Here is a 16,190-nt window from a genome sequence, read left to right as displayed (position 1 = left end):
GCAGTCTGATTCATAGTAACTCCTTTAAAACAGAGTGGAAAGACACCACCCTCCCACACCACCGGAGGAAACTTAAACCACCACAGGTCACTCCCCTTCACTCCAGCTCCGCACTCCAGGACATCGGCACTGCAGCCCAGCACGCTCCTTCTTCCACAGGTGCCAGCACCGGCCCCAGCCCACACGGTAAGAGCTGTTCTTGAAAATCCTCACCAACTTTTCTCCTTCAGTGGCTGCTCCCCTCTCCTAGCAGCACCAGTCTGCCCTTCTCCTCTGCTCCTTCACTTCTCTTCATCTTGGCACTCGAGCTGGCCATGGCACGCACCTTAATTTTCATCTTTCGCTTTGCAATCCAGCTGCGTTACGGGGCAAAGGGGCGCTGCAAGGGGTGCCCTGTCTGCAGCCTTGGAGTGCTGGCAGCAGCAATGTTATTTTCACCTCCAGGACACGTGCAAAACCTGGGCCAGCTCACGCTCAGGAGCTGCTCTGTGCTTTTGGAGTAGCATTGTTGACAAACGTGGAAAAATGCCTCCCTGGAATTAGGGCTGCAGGCTCAGTTTTTCTGGCGCTCAAATATTTCTGCTTGTCTCTCTCCCCTCCGTAATTAGTTTGCCAAGCTCTAATTTAAAACAATAGCAATCATTCCAAGTGAAGACTGAGAGGCCCCAAAGGTGCAGACTCTGGGGTATAACGGAGACAATCTCTCTTTTCCTGGGGGTTCTGGCTCCTGAGTCTGAAGCCAAGCCCCAGTTCTTGAGCAAAGCCACGTGAAGGGTAGAAATGCGCGTTACACCTTCTGTGGCAGCACAGACACTGGAGTGGGGAGCACTGTGGGGCAAAGAGGGGGAGCAGGGGGAATTGCTAGGAGCACCATGGTCTGCTAGTAGGGTGTGTCAAGGAGATAGGGACACTGATGGGAAGTGTAGGATTCCAGAGACTGGCAACTCTGCCCTCTTCACCTGCCTTTTCCCATGCAACTACCCCTTTCTTCTTTCCCTCCTCTTCTTCACCATTTCTCTTGTTTCATCTGCCTGCTATGGTTTGCATCCTGTGGTCAAATCTGAACTATTTTTGAGGTCTGAGAAAGGGAGTGCAGCGAAGTCGGTTTGTTGGCACCGCACTGGTTCCTGTTGCAGGAACTCAGCCTGCCCCTGCCCAGTTTCAAGGGTTTGAAAGAGTCTGAACAGTATTTAGCCCAATACGGACAGGAATGGGTGGGGCTCAGGCCAGGACTGTGGATAATTACTATATGAATGAACTGGAAGCTGAGCTGACTGTAACTTTTTAGAAATAGGATGGATTTTGTGAATTTTTAAGTCCCCTCTGGCCCTGTTGCATGCAGTGGTGCCTCCTGACTGAGAAATAAATGTGTTGGAGTGGTGGGGAAACTAACTGAGGCAGTGAGTGTTTCCAGGGCAGTCAGAAACCAGAATGGAAAAAAAAAGCAATTTTGGAAGTTGTCATTTAATATGATTAAATCATATTAAATCATATTGATTTTAAAAAAATGCTGTGGCCACAGAACAACTTTCACCCAGAAGCTTTGAATACCTCAAGGCACCTCCGAGAGCAGATTTGCCCAGGAACTGCCCACTTGACATTTCTGGATGTAGTGGGATTCTTTTCCAAGCAAACACTCAAGGGAGGTGGGCATGAAGTGTGTGAAAACTTGGAGCCCTTTAGCTACTGTTCCTATGATAACTGGGGTTTAAGCCAGCCAAATGCCTCCACCCAGTCCACCTGGTGACTGGGAGCACTGAGAGAGTGAGGGCTTGAAGGCAGCTTATTTCTATTTGCTCCCTTGGGGATTAGCATCAGAAAAGGATCAAAACTGAGCTACCTTACTAACACCGCAGTGCCTGGAAGCACCCCCTGAAATGCAGCGCCTTCCCGGGAGGCCCTGCACACCCACCTAAGGAATTCCTGTCAGTAGGACACTGTGGCAGCTCTCCCAGCTGTGACTAACCACCCAAAGGCGTGACACACGGCCTGAGCCATCCATCCCGGCTGTCCCTGCGTGGCAGTGGGGATCTCCACTGGGCACACGCCATCCCAAGGGAGATGTCCAACAGCTACGCAGTCCAGCCACACCCAGGGACACACTAGCGCAGGAGGGATTAATGCAGTGGGATTCTGCGGAGAAGCACCAAGTTTTGGAGTGGGTGCCTCAGGTGCAGGGCTGCTAGTGCTCCCCTGGTGAGACCCTGCTGAGGACAGCGAGCCCTGGGCTTGTAAAACCGGCCCTTCTGGCCTAGCCGGTGGTCTTTCAATTTTGCAGTGTGGGAGCGATGCAAGTGCACGCAGGAATTACTGTTTGGTGGTCTGGGGTGGAGCAGGGGGTGTATTTTGAAACAGTTCTGGGAGATTTGCTGATAATAGCCAGCATGTTTTTGGTAAAAGACCCACCTCAGGGCCTTGCTTGTAATGAGATGGGGGAGATTTGCTGCAAGCACTAATCCTTCTATTCCTCACCCTCCCAGCCACAAGGCTCGCACACGGCACTCAGCCTGTTCCCTCTTCTGTTTCCTCAGAGCGAGGGAAAGCGGGAGGGAGCCTGCTTCCATAGCCCTGCCGGCTCCCGTGGGGCTTCACAGATCCCCCAATCCCCAGCTGGCTGCTGGGACACCCCTCCCATGGCAGGGCTCCCCTTGCTCACCCCCCAGCTCACTTAGTGCTCCCTTCACTGAGTGCTGCATGGATGGCAAAGGAGGTGGTGGGCTGGAATTTGCCCTCAGATGCTCAAGTGCCCTGTAAGGCAAGAACTAGCACTGCTTTGATATTGACAGGTTCCTGTGCTTGTACCTTTCAATAGGGAAGTGACAGCACTGTCACCCAGCACAACACAAGGCAGGCTGCAAGGCATGGCATTCCTAATTTTTTTCCTTCCTTCTGTTTTCCAACAAAAAAATGAATGAGATAAAACTGAAAGATGAGATTTATTTTCCCTTCCTTCAAGGCAGGGAGAAGTAAGAGGCCTGGAGCTGCTCTTTTACTCTCTAAAAGGGAGGGCAAGGAAGGGGATTTCCAATCTTCACATCTGAAGATGGATGCTTAATACTTCATTGGTCTTTTCAACTGAGGTAAAGCAGCATTCACAGAAAAGGAGGCTCTTGTCCATGGCCCTGCCAGGATTGATAACTAACTCATAGCCTAACACATAGTGCTGTAACAGGTGGCAGTGAACAAAAGTGCCGAAGCACATCTCAATTATGCCTGCGTTGATCTTCTGTCAGGTCCAGTCCATATGCAGTCATCCCACAGCATGGCACAGGGTGTAGCAGCAGTTCCCCATATAAACTGCCCAGAGGGAAATCTGGAGTGCCTCTTAAGCTGCTTTCTGCCATTACACTGCAGGCAGAGCAGCAAAGGAGCACATCTCGGGGCTGCCATCTGGAGTGTCATTTCTTCAAACGCTGCTGGGAGAATTTTGGAAAGTACCTCTTTAGCTAGAACACATTGACAGTGAACAAAGGAAACTCTGGCCAAATTTGCAGCTTCATGCACCCTGCTCCTCCTGAACAGTTTTCAGGAGGGCAGAGAGTATATGGAAGCTGCTCTCTTGGTAAGACCAAATATAGCCCGTGCCTTGTCATAGAAGGGAGGGACAGGTTAGGACAACTCAGCTCCAGAACCTACATTGCCCAAGGGAGTGACAAGTTTGCCAAGATCATAATTAAGATCTATTCCCTTTACCCTGTGAAAACCAGTCTGTAACAGAAGCATGGGGAGACACCCATGATGAGAGCCCAGGGACAGATCTGGGCTAGGTCATCCCCAGTCCTGCAGGAAACGCACTGAACTCTGAGCACTGGAGTGGCTGACACAGGTGAACAGTGACTCATGCTGAAGGCTTAGCTCTTGTGATGTGGGGCCACCTGGCAGTATGTTTGTATTTGAGGAAAACCAGGGTGAGGACCTTTGTTGTCCTTTTGCCCTCGAAGGGCAGAGTCTGCTGAACAGGGGAGTTGTGAAAGCAGCCGCCACGACTGGGTCCATTGTCTGCATTCTTCTCATTCCAGAGAGATATCTCCCCTGTGTGGGCTCCAGAAAGCCTCTGGGAAGGATAGTGACAGCCATGGGAGCAAGAGGGGGCAAAATGCTCAGAGGCTGGAGCAGGCTGGTCAGAGGATTGCTGAAGACCAGCTCCAGGAATGTGATCCATTGCTGAAGGAGAGCTGGGCACATCCATGGGCTGTGACACCTTAGGCAGCTGAGCCAACCCACCTGCTAGCTGGCCTCCAGTGGCTGCAACTCAGCCAGCACGGTGTGCCCTCAGCAGGGCAGCTCCTGATGCCTCCAAACCCACATGTAACATGAGCCAGCTTATACCGTACTGACCACAGGTGTAAGGAGCCCTCTGAAAGCCAGATGAGGTATTTTACACCACAACCACCTTTATCCCATCCTGCACAGAGCACTGAGCAGCTCCAGGCTGTGTCTGCTTTATACACATGCTCCCCCAGTTCATCACTTATGCACTTTGGTTGAAAGAAGGAGCTTCCACACCGTTTTGTATTTGAATCCTGCACAGTCTTTTCCAAGCTTTCTTGCAGGAGCAAAGGCACCCTGAAAGCAAACTGACCCAAAAGCTAAGACTCTTTAGATGCCTGAGTGTCAGTGACTTCAGTGTCTGTACTGGCATGTTCAGAGGTTTTGCAGTTTTGAGAGACAGACACAGTATAAGATGCAACTTCTTTTTTAGAGTTACACTCTTTTGGAAAAGAAAAACAGGAATATCTAGACAAAACTGTCTATGTAATCCACAGGACTGCAGTTTTAATCCAAGAATGCAACCAAAACACAACTGATGTGGACTTCACAGTCCTTCAACCTCTAAGGGCTGTTGCAAAGAGGAAAAGCAGGAAGTCCCAGCAGAAGTGACCTGTGTACTTTTGCTCATACCACTCTGTAACCTGAGCTTTCCTGCCAGAGCTGTCAGATAGTTTCTCCCACGTGGGCACTGCCAGTGTGGCACAGATAGATCCATGCACTCATAAAGAAGCTGTGCACACACACAGACACACACACACACAGAGTTCACAGGGAACCATGGATGCACTCCCATTCATTGAGGGAGCCACACAGAGCTGCAGATGCACACCCCTACACACAACACGTCAACGCCCAGACTGTCAGTCCTCCCACAAACGTTTCTTGTGTATCTCAGAATCCTGCTGGAGCTCCTGCCAGCAACTCCAGTGCCTAATTAACCAACCCAGGGACCACCCAGCAGTGCTCCAAGGGGTGAGATCACCCCTCTGGATGTGCAGAGGAACACTTCTGTGCCTCCATTAGCTCTGGGGCCCCCTTCCCCACCCCTCCCTCTTCCTAGCTGCCCATCAGTCCCAGCCCTTCCTTGGTGTGCCTAGAGTGAGGAGTGACAGTGTTTTCCTCCAGCAGCGGCTGCTGGCTGCCTGCCAGGCTCCAGGCAGCTGTCTCTTCCCTTTCCGACTACCAAGCGAGCATTGGAGTTTCAGTTGATGTTGTCACATGGCTGAGCGCTCGAGGGTGGTTTCTTCTGGAGAAAATTCCAGTTTCTCACTGTCTGCCCTAGGAGTTCTTATATTTCCCCGCTCTCACATGAATCATGAGCATGAGAGCTGGAAAACCCTTATGTGTCATCTTTTGTGACTCCCCTCTGCATCTCTTGGTCAGTGGAGGTTCATCACCAGGGGTGGATTCTTGAGGAATTTGTCAGATCCCCTAAGACATTTTTCCCATGCTGGTGTTTCCCCTCTCCCTTGGGAAGGCAGTTCCACTCATCTCTTGGAGTCCACTCCACCAGGAAATGCTTCATAAGAACCAGACAAAAATCTTCTATTTACTTTAACTTATTTTCAGCTGTAGCCCCTCAGGCTGGTCTACACTCTCCTTTTGGTTGACATTGATCTGCTGGTTTTACAACCTTGCTGTACCCCATGTGATCATCACAGCCACTACCCACATGTACGTGAAATCTCACTGCCATAAACCAGAGGCTCCAAAGGTCTCCGTGTGCCCACACACGCCTCATGCCCAACCCTTCTCCCACACATGTGAAATCTCTTTCCAGAGGCACCAGCCTACTCATCCACATGTCTATAAAAAGCATCTAACTTGTAAATTGAGTCAGGCTGGTCTGCCAAAACCAGGCTGTCAACAGCAGTGCAGACATACAGTAGTTTGTGAAAGTCTGGAGTCAGCAAGGACTCTGGATTCATCAGGATCTGAAGCAAGAGACAGAGCAAAGGGTAAATGCAAAAAGATTCTTCCCTGTTGTTTAAAGTTGTCATGAGCTTTCTAGTAACAATGTGACATGTCCAAAGTCATCATGCCCCCAAAATATCAGAGAGATATTCACATTTTTGCATCCTGCCAAATGGTTCTGGGCACAATGAGGACTGATGCTCATAGCCCACACAAGGACAAGGTGTTCACTTGTAGCAGGTCTAAGATGCAGTGATGGCCTCAGCTCAATCAAAAGGCATATGTATAAATCCTGCAGAAGGTTTTATCCCACACTGAGGTTTCCCTTACTGGTAGTAGCATGGCAGTGTTGCTATTTGTGGGTTGGCTTTGCACTGAGGAATGTGCTGGTAACGGAGGTGGAAGTTTGTGGCTGTCTCAAACAATACCAAACAGTTTTTACTTTCTGTCCATTACTCTCCAGTTTTCTTCTCCCTTTCCAAGTGGCTTTGGCCCTGATTTCAACCACCAGTATTCCTGCTGGGATTCCGCGCCACTCAGACAGTGGCCAAGTTCACATGCTTTCTCTAAATGTTGGACCTCCTATTGTCCCCATCAGAGACTGGGAGAGTCAGACCACAGGTGTGACTTACTGCTGCCTTCCTTATATTCTGTAGTGGCAGCTGGGAAAGGCAGAATTTCTTTTGTGTTAGTGGTTTTCAGTCTATGGAGATTTTTGTTAACATTCTAACCAAAAGCATTTGTTTTTTCCCCAAAAGGCCATCTCTCCATTGTTGAGAAATCTAATGTATCAAAGTAGAGGGTCTTCAGCTGAAAAACTCACTTTGAAAGGAGTCAGAGGTCACCAGTGTGCACAGGCAGTGTGATTTAGATGTCCTCTGCTCCCTGGAGACTCTAGGGAGCTATAGGATATTGGCTGGGTTCTCACCTCAGCCAGCATCTCTCACAGTATACTTCACCAACTCAGCCTGGGAGAGGCAGTCCCAAGCAGGGACCTCAGTTCAGAGAGGGAGATGGAAATGGAAGTCAGATGAAGTACTTGAGATCTGAAATATTTCAAATTTAGTTGAGAGTGCCCTGATTTTTCACCCGAACCAACCCCATTGTTCCTGCAGAAAAATCCTGTACACTCACCCTCTAGTTCCTTTCACCGCAATGCACTTTCTGTCAGAAGCAAAGAACCTCTACCTAATCTGGCTTACCCTCTTGGGTAACTCACTCCCTATATTTGAGAAACTATACCACTGGCCTTTATCATATCTCCAAGTGGCACTTCACATTCCATCCTGATCCTTTGCTAAGAAGCAAACTAGGGGCAAGGACTCACTTCTCAGTATTGCCCTCAGACAGAAGGATCCAAAACACTTCAGTAGACAGAGGGGTGATATGGGTGGCAACAATCTGCCTGCATGAGAAGACTTTGTCTTAGTTTTCAATAGATAGTACCAGCCTGCTTGCACTTGAACTGGGGTGCAGCAGAGCTGTGTGTTGTTCTCCAGTATGTGTACTCCTGCATGGTCAGGGAAATAGTTTCTACACAACTAAGAGTCTGTCATGCTTCTCTGCAGGTTTTTTTTTTGTACTGAAGGCTCCTATGGTAATTCTTATTTGTGCTTACTGTTGGTGTGGCTTGTTATTTCTCTTCATCCATCACCCATGAAAAGGGAAGTCAGTCCACTGTTATCAGCACAAGATCTTCTCTTGACTCATGCGGGCTGCTGAGCAGGTGCATGACATTCACTTTCCCACCAGCCTGCCCTAGCTCAGTAGTCCTACTGTTATATCTCATTCCTTTGTTTCTTGGCTTAATCAGTCTCTCTCCTCTGAAAGATGCTTGGGGGAGATTCACAAATTGATTGCTTGACTGGTTCTTGAGAAGCAGTCCTAAAACTGACAGTGTCTTGAGCACTCAGTCTTTCAGGGTTAAATTATTGTGGGGTCTGAGAGCTTTGGGGTGAGTCAGTGGAAAAAACTGGCGGCTCTAGGAAGGCTAAGACTGACTCATAGCCCAAGAAGAGCCTGAGGAACTCCAAATGCAGCTGCAGTTTAGGTAGGAGAATGGAAGAAAAGGCATTTGCATGCAATTTTGTCCTATTGCTCCAGCAATGTGACCCCACCCTGTAGTGGAGAAAGATGTCTCACACTTAACAAATGGAAACGGTATCCTGTCAGTCCCTGACACTCTGCCAGTTTCTCTGTCTAATGGGAGGAAAAGTCCACGCCATAGCATCAGAGACAGAAGTGAATCTATTTCAGTGCCATTCCTTCACCCACGGCTCCTCTGGGATCGTTCTCTCGTGTTTTATTTAACAGGCAGAGAGAGATGAAGAAAGGGGAAAGCAAATGAATACAGAGGGAGGCTTGTGCTTTAACTCACAAAGAATCAAAACTAAGCCGTGAGCACATATCCCCTGGGGGAGTTTGCATTTGATAGCGTGAGTATTCAGGGAGAGGTGCTGACGTTCTCAGGAAGTAGGTGCACTGAAAGCACCTGAACTAACACTGCGCTCCTGCAGTGCTAGAACAGGCAGAGAAAGCAAAGGGAATAAAGGATTTCAGTTTTTTCTTAGAGTATTGGTCAAAGTCCTGGGTGTGAGGTCATAATTTTGGGTTGGCTTCTTTTTTACATTGTAAAGTAACATCCCTCATTTCCGTTTCTGAATGCAAACAAAAGATGCATTTAAAAGGACTGTTCTAGTCCTTATGATGCCATGAAAGTAGGTTTTTTATCTTTCAAGTAGAAAGCTTTATTTGAAGGTCCTAAAAATGATAAGGAAAAAAAAAGTGCTGAATGATATTTTAAAGAGGCCATGGAAAGATACATCCATCTAAGAAAGAAAAAAGTTTAGCCACTGTTCAGTAAAGGCAAATTTATCAGAGCAGGCAAATTTATCAGAGTTTTGTTTATGCTTGCCAGTACCCTATAGTGTCAAGAGCACTTGTTACAGTTTGTGTAAGAACCAAGGTTAAAAAAAAAATAAATAATAATAATAATAAAAAAAATAATAAAAAAAAATAATAAAAAAGAAGAGAAATAGTTGAAGGGACAGGAAGATTTGACTCAGGAGTTTGCTGCAGATATGGTACTTAGTCATGGCAACAGCAATAGTTCCTCAGTTTGAGTTGCAGTGGTGATATGGGTATCAGTTGCCATCCAGCATTTTGAAACCCTCATTCCTTTTACAGTCCATGGAAAGAAGGGGCTTAACTCTTTGGTCAAGTATGTTCATGGGGTAGCCTGCATATACTGTTGAGAATCTGGTTTTTAGCAGTGCTGACATCCTAAGTGTCTGTCACTACAGTCAGAGGGAAAGTCCTAAGAAGGCTGTGCTTTCTCCAAGATCATCACTAGAGGAGGTACGATGACAAGAGGGGTCACAGTCACAGGGCCATCCCGCCAAAATCAAGCTCTAGAGCATGAGTTTGCTAGGACACGCCAAAGCAGACAAGAAAACCTGGCCCACATTCAGCAAGTCAGGGCTTAACATCTCCAGAGTTCTCCAGGTGAAGGAAACCCCATAGTAGACAAGATTAGCTGAGGAGATGGGACTAGTCACCAAACCTAATCTGTTTTATTAAAGAGAAGCCTTGTTTGGGTGGGAGCAGTGACATAAGAGAACTGGTTCCTTGAGATCCTAAACTCAAGGAATTCTTCCTGGTCACCAGCTAATGCTGAACTGGCCAAAGTGCCACTGATGGAGAAGCCTGTGCTACCCACTGTGGTTTGGGAAACTGTATCCAAAGCAGTGCCAGGAACAGCTGCAGCATTTTACAGGAATACACTCCCACTCATGGCCACAATGAGAGGAAAGACAGTAGTGGAGTAGGTGGTGTCAACAAGTGAAAAAACCCACATGAATGGGACTTTACAAAGCCTTTTGTCACAGTTTGTGTGAAAGACATCATAAAGTATAAGTGTGTTTCATGACAGTGTTGCCACACCCTGTACAAATGGTGACAGGATCAGACCTTACCTGAGTCACCTGGACCAAAATAACTCGACAGCTAACATTAATCACATGCTTGATACTGCTCTTCAGTACCATCACTACTGAGGGAAAGAGCAACACAACCCTCTCAAACTTTCTAGGAAGTTACTGGTCACAGAGTGGATTCAGTAAATGCTTCTGCCTGAAATATACTCACTTGATTTGTGTGAATTGTCTGAACTCATTCTCACAGCTTAGATTTGTTCCTGGTATTTCAGGTTTTCAAGTGAGAAGCCATCAGTCTTGACAAACCGTGTCATGCAAGCTTTCTAAAGAACATTCCTCTCTCTTTCCAATCACATGTTCATCAATGACAGGAAATCTTAAAAAAAAGTAAAAGTTTGCAGGGTACAGGGGTAAAAATACCCAAAACAAACTAAACAGGAATTTGCATCACAACAGAATCTTGCTGCATTAATAAAGTGACCTGCATGCCTCAGGTTTTAAAAGGGAAACAGGCAGTTTTCATTTCAAACCTGGACATCTTCCCCAGCTCCAGAAAATGTCACAGCATTTCTGTTCTGGTTAGTCTTCACTCAAAGGAGTGATCTACAGAGTAGTGGCCACCCCTCTGGCTCTCTCTCCACAACTACTCGATAGCTGAGGCACCAAAGAGCCCACAGTCCCCCATTCCATACCACCTGTCCATGACCCAGACCAGCTGGAAGAGGCTGAGACACCAGAGGAGAACAGGAAGAGAAAAATGTCTCCTGACCTCTGTGAATTCCATGGGCAAAAACTCCTCATCCTAGAACGTAGGCCTGGTGTATGGCATTTTTACTTTACATTAACACACATCAATTTAAGCAAACTGTGTATATATTCAGGCTTTTTTTAAAATGCCCCCAAGTTATCTATCCATGCTCTACATCTCCTCCCATATTGATTCCTTAATCTTCAGGCTCTATTTAACCCCTTGAGTAGATTTTAGAGGCTTTTATTTGGTGATTCCACATTTCCAGGGCGAACCTAGGATCAGCCTGGGTTTTTGCATGTAAACAAAGCTTATGGTAATGCTGTTCTTTGACTCAGCCCTTCCCTTCATATCCTCCCTCTGTTCTTGCTCTCCCTCAGAGCTCTCAGTGTCGGTGACACCACCTAGAAGAGAGTCCCAAGATGTTGGTGCTACTGGCTGGTATCTTTGTGGTTCACATCGCCACTGTCATCATGCTCTTTGTCTCCACCATTGCCAACGTAAGTAGACTGCCCTGGACAAGACGTGGCTGTCACCTCCTGCAGTGACAGCCAGCCTTAGATACGGTGGATCAGGGGCTGGGCGCTCAGGTGAGGATGAGGAACATCCACTCACGGTCATGGCGAGAGACGAAACAGTGATGGGTGCGCTCAGGGAGCAGGAAGGCAGCCAGGACAGAACAGGAGGCAACCTCTGTCTGTCACCTCCCCAGAGCCAGCAGCACCTCAACACCCTTCATCAGGGGGGCTGCAGGTCGGGCTGGGGGGTTCGGCATGTTCCCCCAGCCGGCGGCTGGGCTGTTCCTCCGTGCCAAGGGGTGCGGTGGGGCCCGGGGAAATCTGGGCCGAGGGGGACCCCTGGTGGCACTGTCCGGGGCCCCGCGCCCCCCGCCCGCCGTCGGAGCGAATTTTGGGGGCTCCTCACACCCTCCTGGCCAGCCGTGACCCTCGGCCGTCTCGCACAGGAGGAGGGCCAGGATGACCTGGGAGATTTCTCCATGGTGATTGGAACAGACTTCGCGGTGTTTTGCTCAGACCAAATGACTCCTGGCACTGGAAGCCAGTGCCAAATCTCACCTGTCCAGGTGCTCACTGCGACCCACTTGTGCCGACATTTTTGAGCAGTTGGGCTACTTGTGCTCACTTTACAGTTTAGTCTGACAGATGAGCAAAAAAGCTTTCCTGCCCCTTGACACAATTGTTCCATCTTGTTTCAGGTTTGGATGGTGAGTTCTTCCAACGTTGGAACAATCTCAACAGGACTCTGGCTGCTTTGCAACAGGACCTGCACTCAGCTGCCAGTCAGCAGTCAGGATGAGGGTAAGTTCCATCCGCACTTTTGTCGTGGTGAATCACAGGACATTGATGAGCAGCGCCAAGACTGAGTCCTGACCTTCGCCAATCTATTCTCTGTGTTTTGACAGCTTCCCTCAAAGCCGTGCAAGCCTTTATGATCCTCTCGATCATTTTCTCCGTTGTGGGGCTCGTCCTCTTCATTATCCAGCTGTTCACCCTGGAAAAAGGCAAACGTTTCTACATGACCGGAGCCGTCATGCTGGTTTGCTGTGAGTATGCACCTGCACACCCTGCCACGGCAACGTGTGCATCCCACTGCCTCTGTGAACACAAGTAGCCACATATGGTCATCAGGGGAGGTTGTCAGCCAGCTAAATGTTTCCAGTGGCCCAATTTTTGTTACAAAACAAAGCACTTGGGAATTGGAAAGTGTTGGGTTGGGATGTTTTTTTTTCTGTATATAATGAAAGCATTTCCGGATTTTCATTAGGAAATCCCGGTGGGTTTTGCAAAATACCTTTGAAAGACAATAAAAAGGATTCAAGTGTTTGAGGGGAGCGGGGGAATAAACAGTTAGACAGCTACTGCACATGGGATTCAACACGTAGCACCAAACTGTCGTCAGATCTTATTACCGATTTCCTCCTAACAAAGGTTTATTCCTCATGGCACCCACTAAACAAGCCCCAAGTGTCTTATGTCATCACAGCTGCAAAAGAAATCCTCCACAAATAAGCCTAATGGGCAGCAGCTCCTCTCTCATATGGCACAAGACACGCATTACAATCTCAGGGGACAGCAGTATTTCAGAAGTCTTGCGGCAATGCTGGTTTCTGTGCGTTTTCCAACTCTCTTTTCCTTCTTCCTTCCTACAGGGATGTGCATCCTTATTGCAGTCTCCATTTACACAGCTCGTCTCCCAGGCATGATGGAGTACTACACAAATCCTCACCATGGCTACTGCTTCATATTAGCCTGGATCTGCTTTTGCTTCAGTTTCATCATTGGCATCCTCTACCTTGTTCTTAGAAAAAAATAAGGTTGATGGGTGTCCAGGGGAGAGGGTTGGCTACTGGGAGTGGGGAAGAATTACTCTGCTGAGAGAACTGTTGGGCCAATAGACAAAAGCAGCCACCATCAGCACCACTGCCACCACAGAAAAATCAATAACAAAGCTAGAATCCTCAGAAACTCCTTCACCAAAAAGAGGGAGAAACAGCTCCTACTGATCTAGCTCTTCTGGGGCTAGAAATCTGCAAGTGACCCAAAACAGCTCTTCTCCTTTTCTGCAAAGTTGTGCCATACCTTCACAAAACTTCAAGCTCAGCAGCGATGATTAAAGGGCACCACAAAAACAAGGGCTGTATCTTTTTCCCTTCCTAGAGCCCTTATCACTTACGTTTGAGTGTGCCTTGTGGGTTGGGCAATGAGGATTATGACCCCTTTACTTCTCCATTGATACAAACGGGATGGGCCTTTTGTTACATTTTTAAATATATAAATATATATATATATATATATATGCACATAAGTGAACATTAAAGACATTAAATTGAGGAAGAAATAGAAACCAGATTAATTTTGTATTAAAATATCTACAAAAATAAGGCAGCAAATATTTTGCTGTTCTGTTTTCTATTTGATATTCCCATGATTGAATAAGATACAAGTAGGAGTGGCAAATATACAGGCATAGATGATGGAGAGAGAGAAAGACAGAGAGAGAAAGTGTAGGGATAAAGATATACGGAAGTTCTTAATTACAGAGGATGCAGTTGCTCAGTGGTACACAAGCAGGGAGGGAACCATCTGTGTGTCTACACTAAAATAATCTTCTGTTCAACTCTAGAACATGGTAACAGCACTACTGCATCACAGATCCTTACTGAGACAAGTCCTTATCTGTAGGCAGGGTTTTTTTCCGACACTGTCACCTGGTATATGATATTGAGTGCCCCTCCTTGTGACAAAGCTCATCTCAAAAGCAGATAATGGTTAGCAGAGGAAATTTATTCCCTAATGAGAGATTAGGAGAGATGAAGCAGGGCTTGTGAGTTTTGCTCCTTGTTAAACAACCTTAGGCCAGCCACTTAAGCAAGTGCTTTTCATCTGCCAAATTCTTCCATAAAACTTGATACCTCCCAGGGTTGCTGAGAGATTCTGAGTCCACTCTGTAGCACAAGGTCCCCTGTGAAAGGCTGGCATAGGAAAGTTAGGCATTGGTACTGCTACAACCCACAAATTTCTGTTGGTTTGAAGAAACTCAGTCACAAGAGGCATTTGCAAGAGATGAGGTCAAAATTTCCTGTGACTCCATTCACAACTAAAAGGTAGAGAGTATTAAAAAAACCATGTTAGTGCAGATTGTGCATGGATGCTATTTACCTCTCTCTCTCTTTCTGTTACATTTTCTTCTTACATAGACTTTATAAATTTGGTGGATATATTCTAGTACTGTATGTTGGTGTTTCATTAACAAAGGTTATTTCATATATAGTCATTGTAAATATTTTGAAATGGATATTTTTAACTTTGTGGGTATAAAAATAAAATCTGATTCCCTTTATAATAAAAAGTTTTGCTCTGTTTTTTTTTTTCCTCATTAGTGTTTCAGATATTTGTTAGCAGAAGTATTTGCTGTTCTTACTGAATCACAGCCCACCCCTTTAAGACAATGCAGAACTACCATGTTGTTTTGCATGCTAGTACGTGAGATTTCCTGTTCTGGAGGGAAGGAGGAAGCAGAACAACTCTCAGAGCTCCTGTTTCAGGCTGCCTGCAAGCTCAGGCAGACAGTGTGAGCAGTGCTATCACTCAGTCTCAGTGCCAGGCTTTGCTTCACACCCAGGAAAGCAGGAAACATACTTTCTCACTCCGGCAGAATCTCATCTGTCCTGAAGCAAAATCAGCAAGGTGTTTGTCTGGGTCTCATGAGCTGGTAAAGCCATTGCCTCTCTAGTGTTGTCTGGCCAAACACATCTGCAGTTCTAGAGCTTGAACAAAGAGTCCAAAGCCCAGGACACTGGCAGATCTCAGAAATCTTGGGGCACAATCCTGTGAGCTGTGAAGTAAGGTAAGATCTAGCAAGAATCAGCTGTGTAGGAAATTTTCCTTTATCCATTAATCTACCAAAGGGAGAGCTAAGACACGTTAGTTAAGGATAGAATGGTGACATGAATCTTTAGAAGCTGCAGTTTTACCAGTGGGGGACCTCTTACAGCAGGATGTGGGAAGGGCTCACAGTATGTCATGGGTGGACACTTGTCCTGGTCTCAGGAGGTTCCAGGAGTCACAGAATTACAGAATATGCTGAGTTAGAAGGAACAAATCAGGATCTTTGAGTCCAACCCCTGGCCATGCACAGCCATTCCAAGCATCACACCACGTGCCTGAGAGCATTGTCCAAATGCTGCTTGAACTCTGCCAGGCTCGGTGCTGTGAGCCCTGCTTAGTGCTGTGGCCACTGGGTCCTGCTGTTCCTCATGCTCCTGGCACTCCTAGAAGTGCAGGGTAACCAAAGACCATCTGGCCACTGTGGACAAAGCTAACACTGTCAGGTGAGACACGAGCCACCTGCTGAGGTGGGAGTACTGAGGGATGCTCACTGTACCTGCTGTGGTACAGATGTGACAATGTGATACCTCACAGGATGATAAGGCAGTGCCAGCCTCGCTGGCATGACCAGGACAGGTCATAGGCAATGGTCTCCATTTTTGAACAGCGGTCTCCAACAGCATTTGTGTCACCACAAACTGTTGTCATTGATAGCTTAGAAAGGATATGAAGGCTACTGGATACTCTGGGTAGCTTGGTTTGCCTGAAAAAATCACTTGGGCTACTAAAGGTTCAGTATCCTAATGTACAGGTGGAAAAAGTCACTGGGTCCCCTGGCATCTGGCAAACCTGGATAACTGCTCCCTGAAGTGTAATTTATTCCAAATGAGACAGTCTTTTCTCCATGCTGAGGGGTATCTCCTGCCACCATCTTCTGAATCCTGTTACATTAGGGGTTCATAGGCACGGAAT

At 47.2% G+C, this 16,190-nt stretch overlaps 1 protein-coding gene across 1 annotated transcript; it reads left to right on the top strand.

Moving 5' to 3' along the window:
• Positions 1-14,739, top strand: EMP1 (epithelial membrane protein 1). The gene is made up of 5 exons (XM_023929112.2): positions 1-186; positions 11,250-11,369; positions 12,086-12,188; positions 12,293-12,433; positions 13,040-14,739. The coding sequence occupies exons 2-5, from the start codon at positions 11,292-11,294 to the stop codon at positions 13,201-13,203; spliced, it is 486 nt and encodes a 161-aa protein (XP_023784880.1). The 5' UTR covers positions 1-186; positions 11,250-11,291; the 3' UTR covers positions 13,204-14,739.
• Positions 14,740-16,190: the final 1,451 nt, after the last annotated feature.

The sequence above is a fragment of the Cyanistes caeruleus genome, chromosome 4 (assembly GCF_971803275.1).
Source record: "Cyanistes caeruleus chromosome 4, bCyaCae1.hap1.1, whole genome shotgun sequence".
In the NCBI taxonomy this organism is placed as follows: domain Eukaryota; kingdom Metazoa; phylum Chordata; class Aves; order Passeriformes; family Paridae; genus Cyanistes; species Cyanistes caeruleus.
This window is presented reverse-complemented; position numbering and strand designations above follow the sequence as displayed.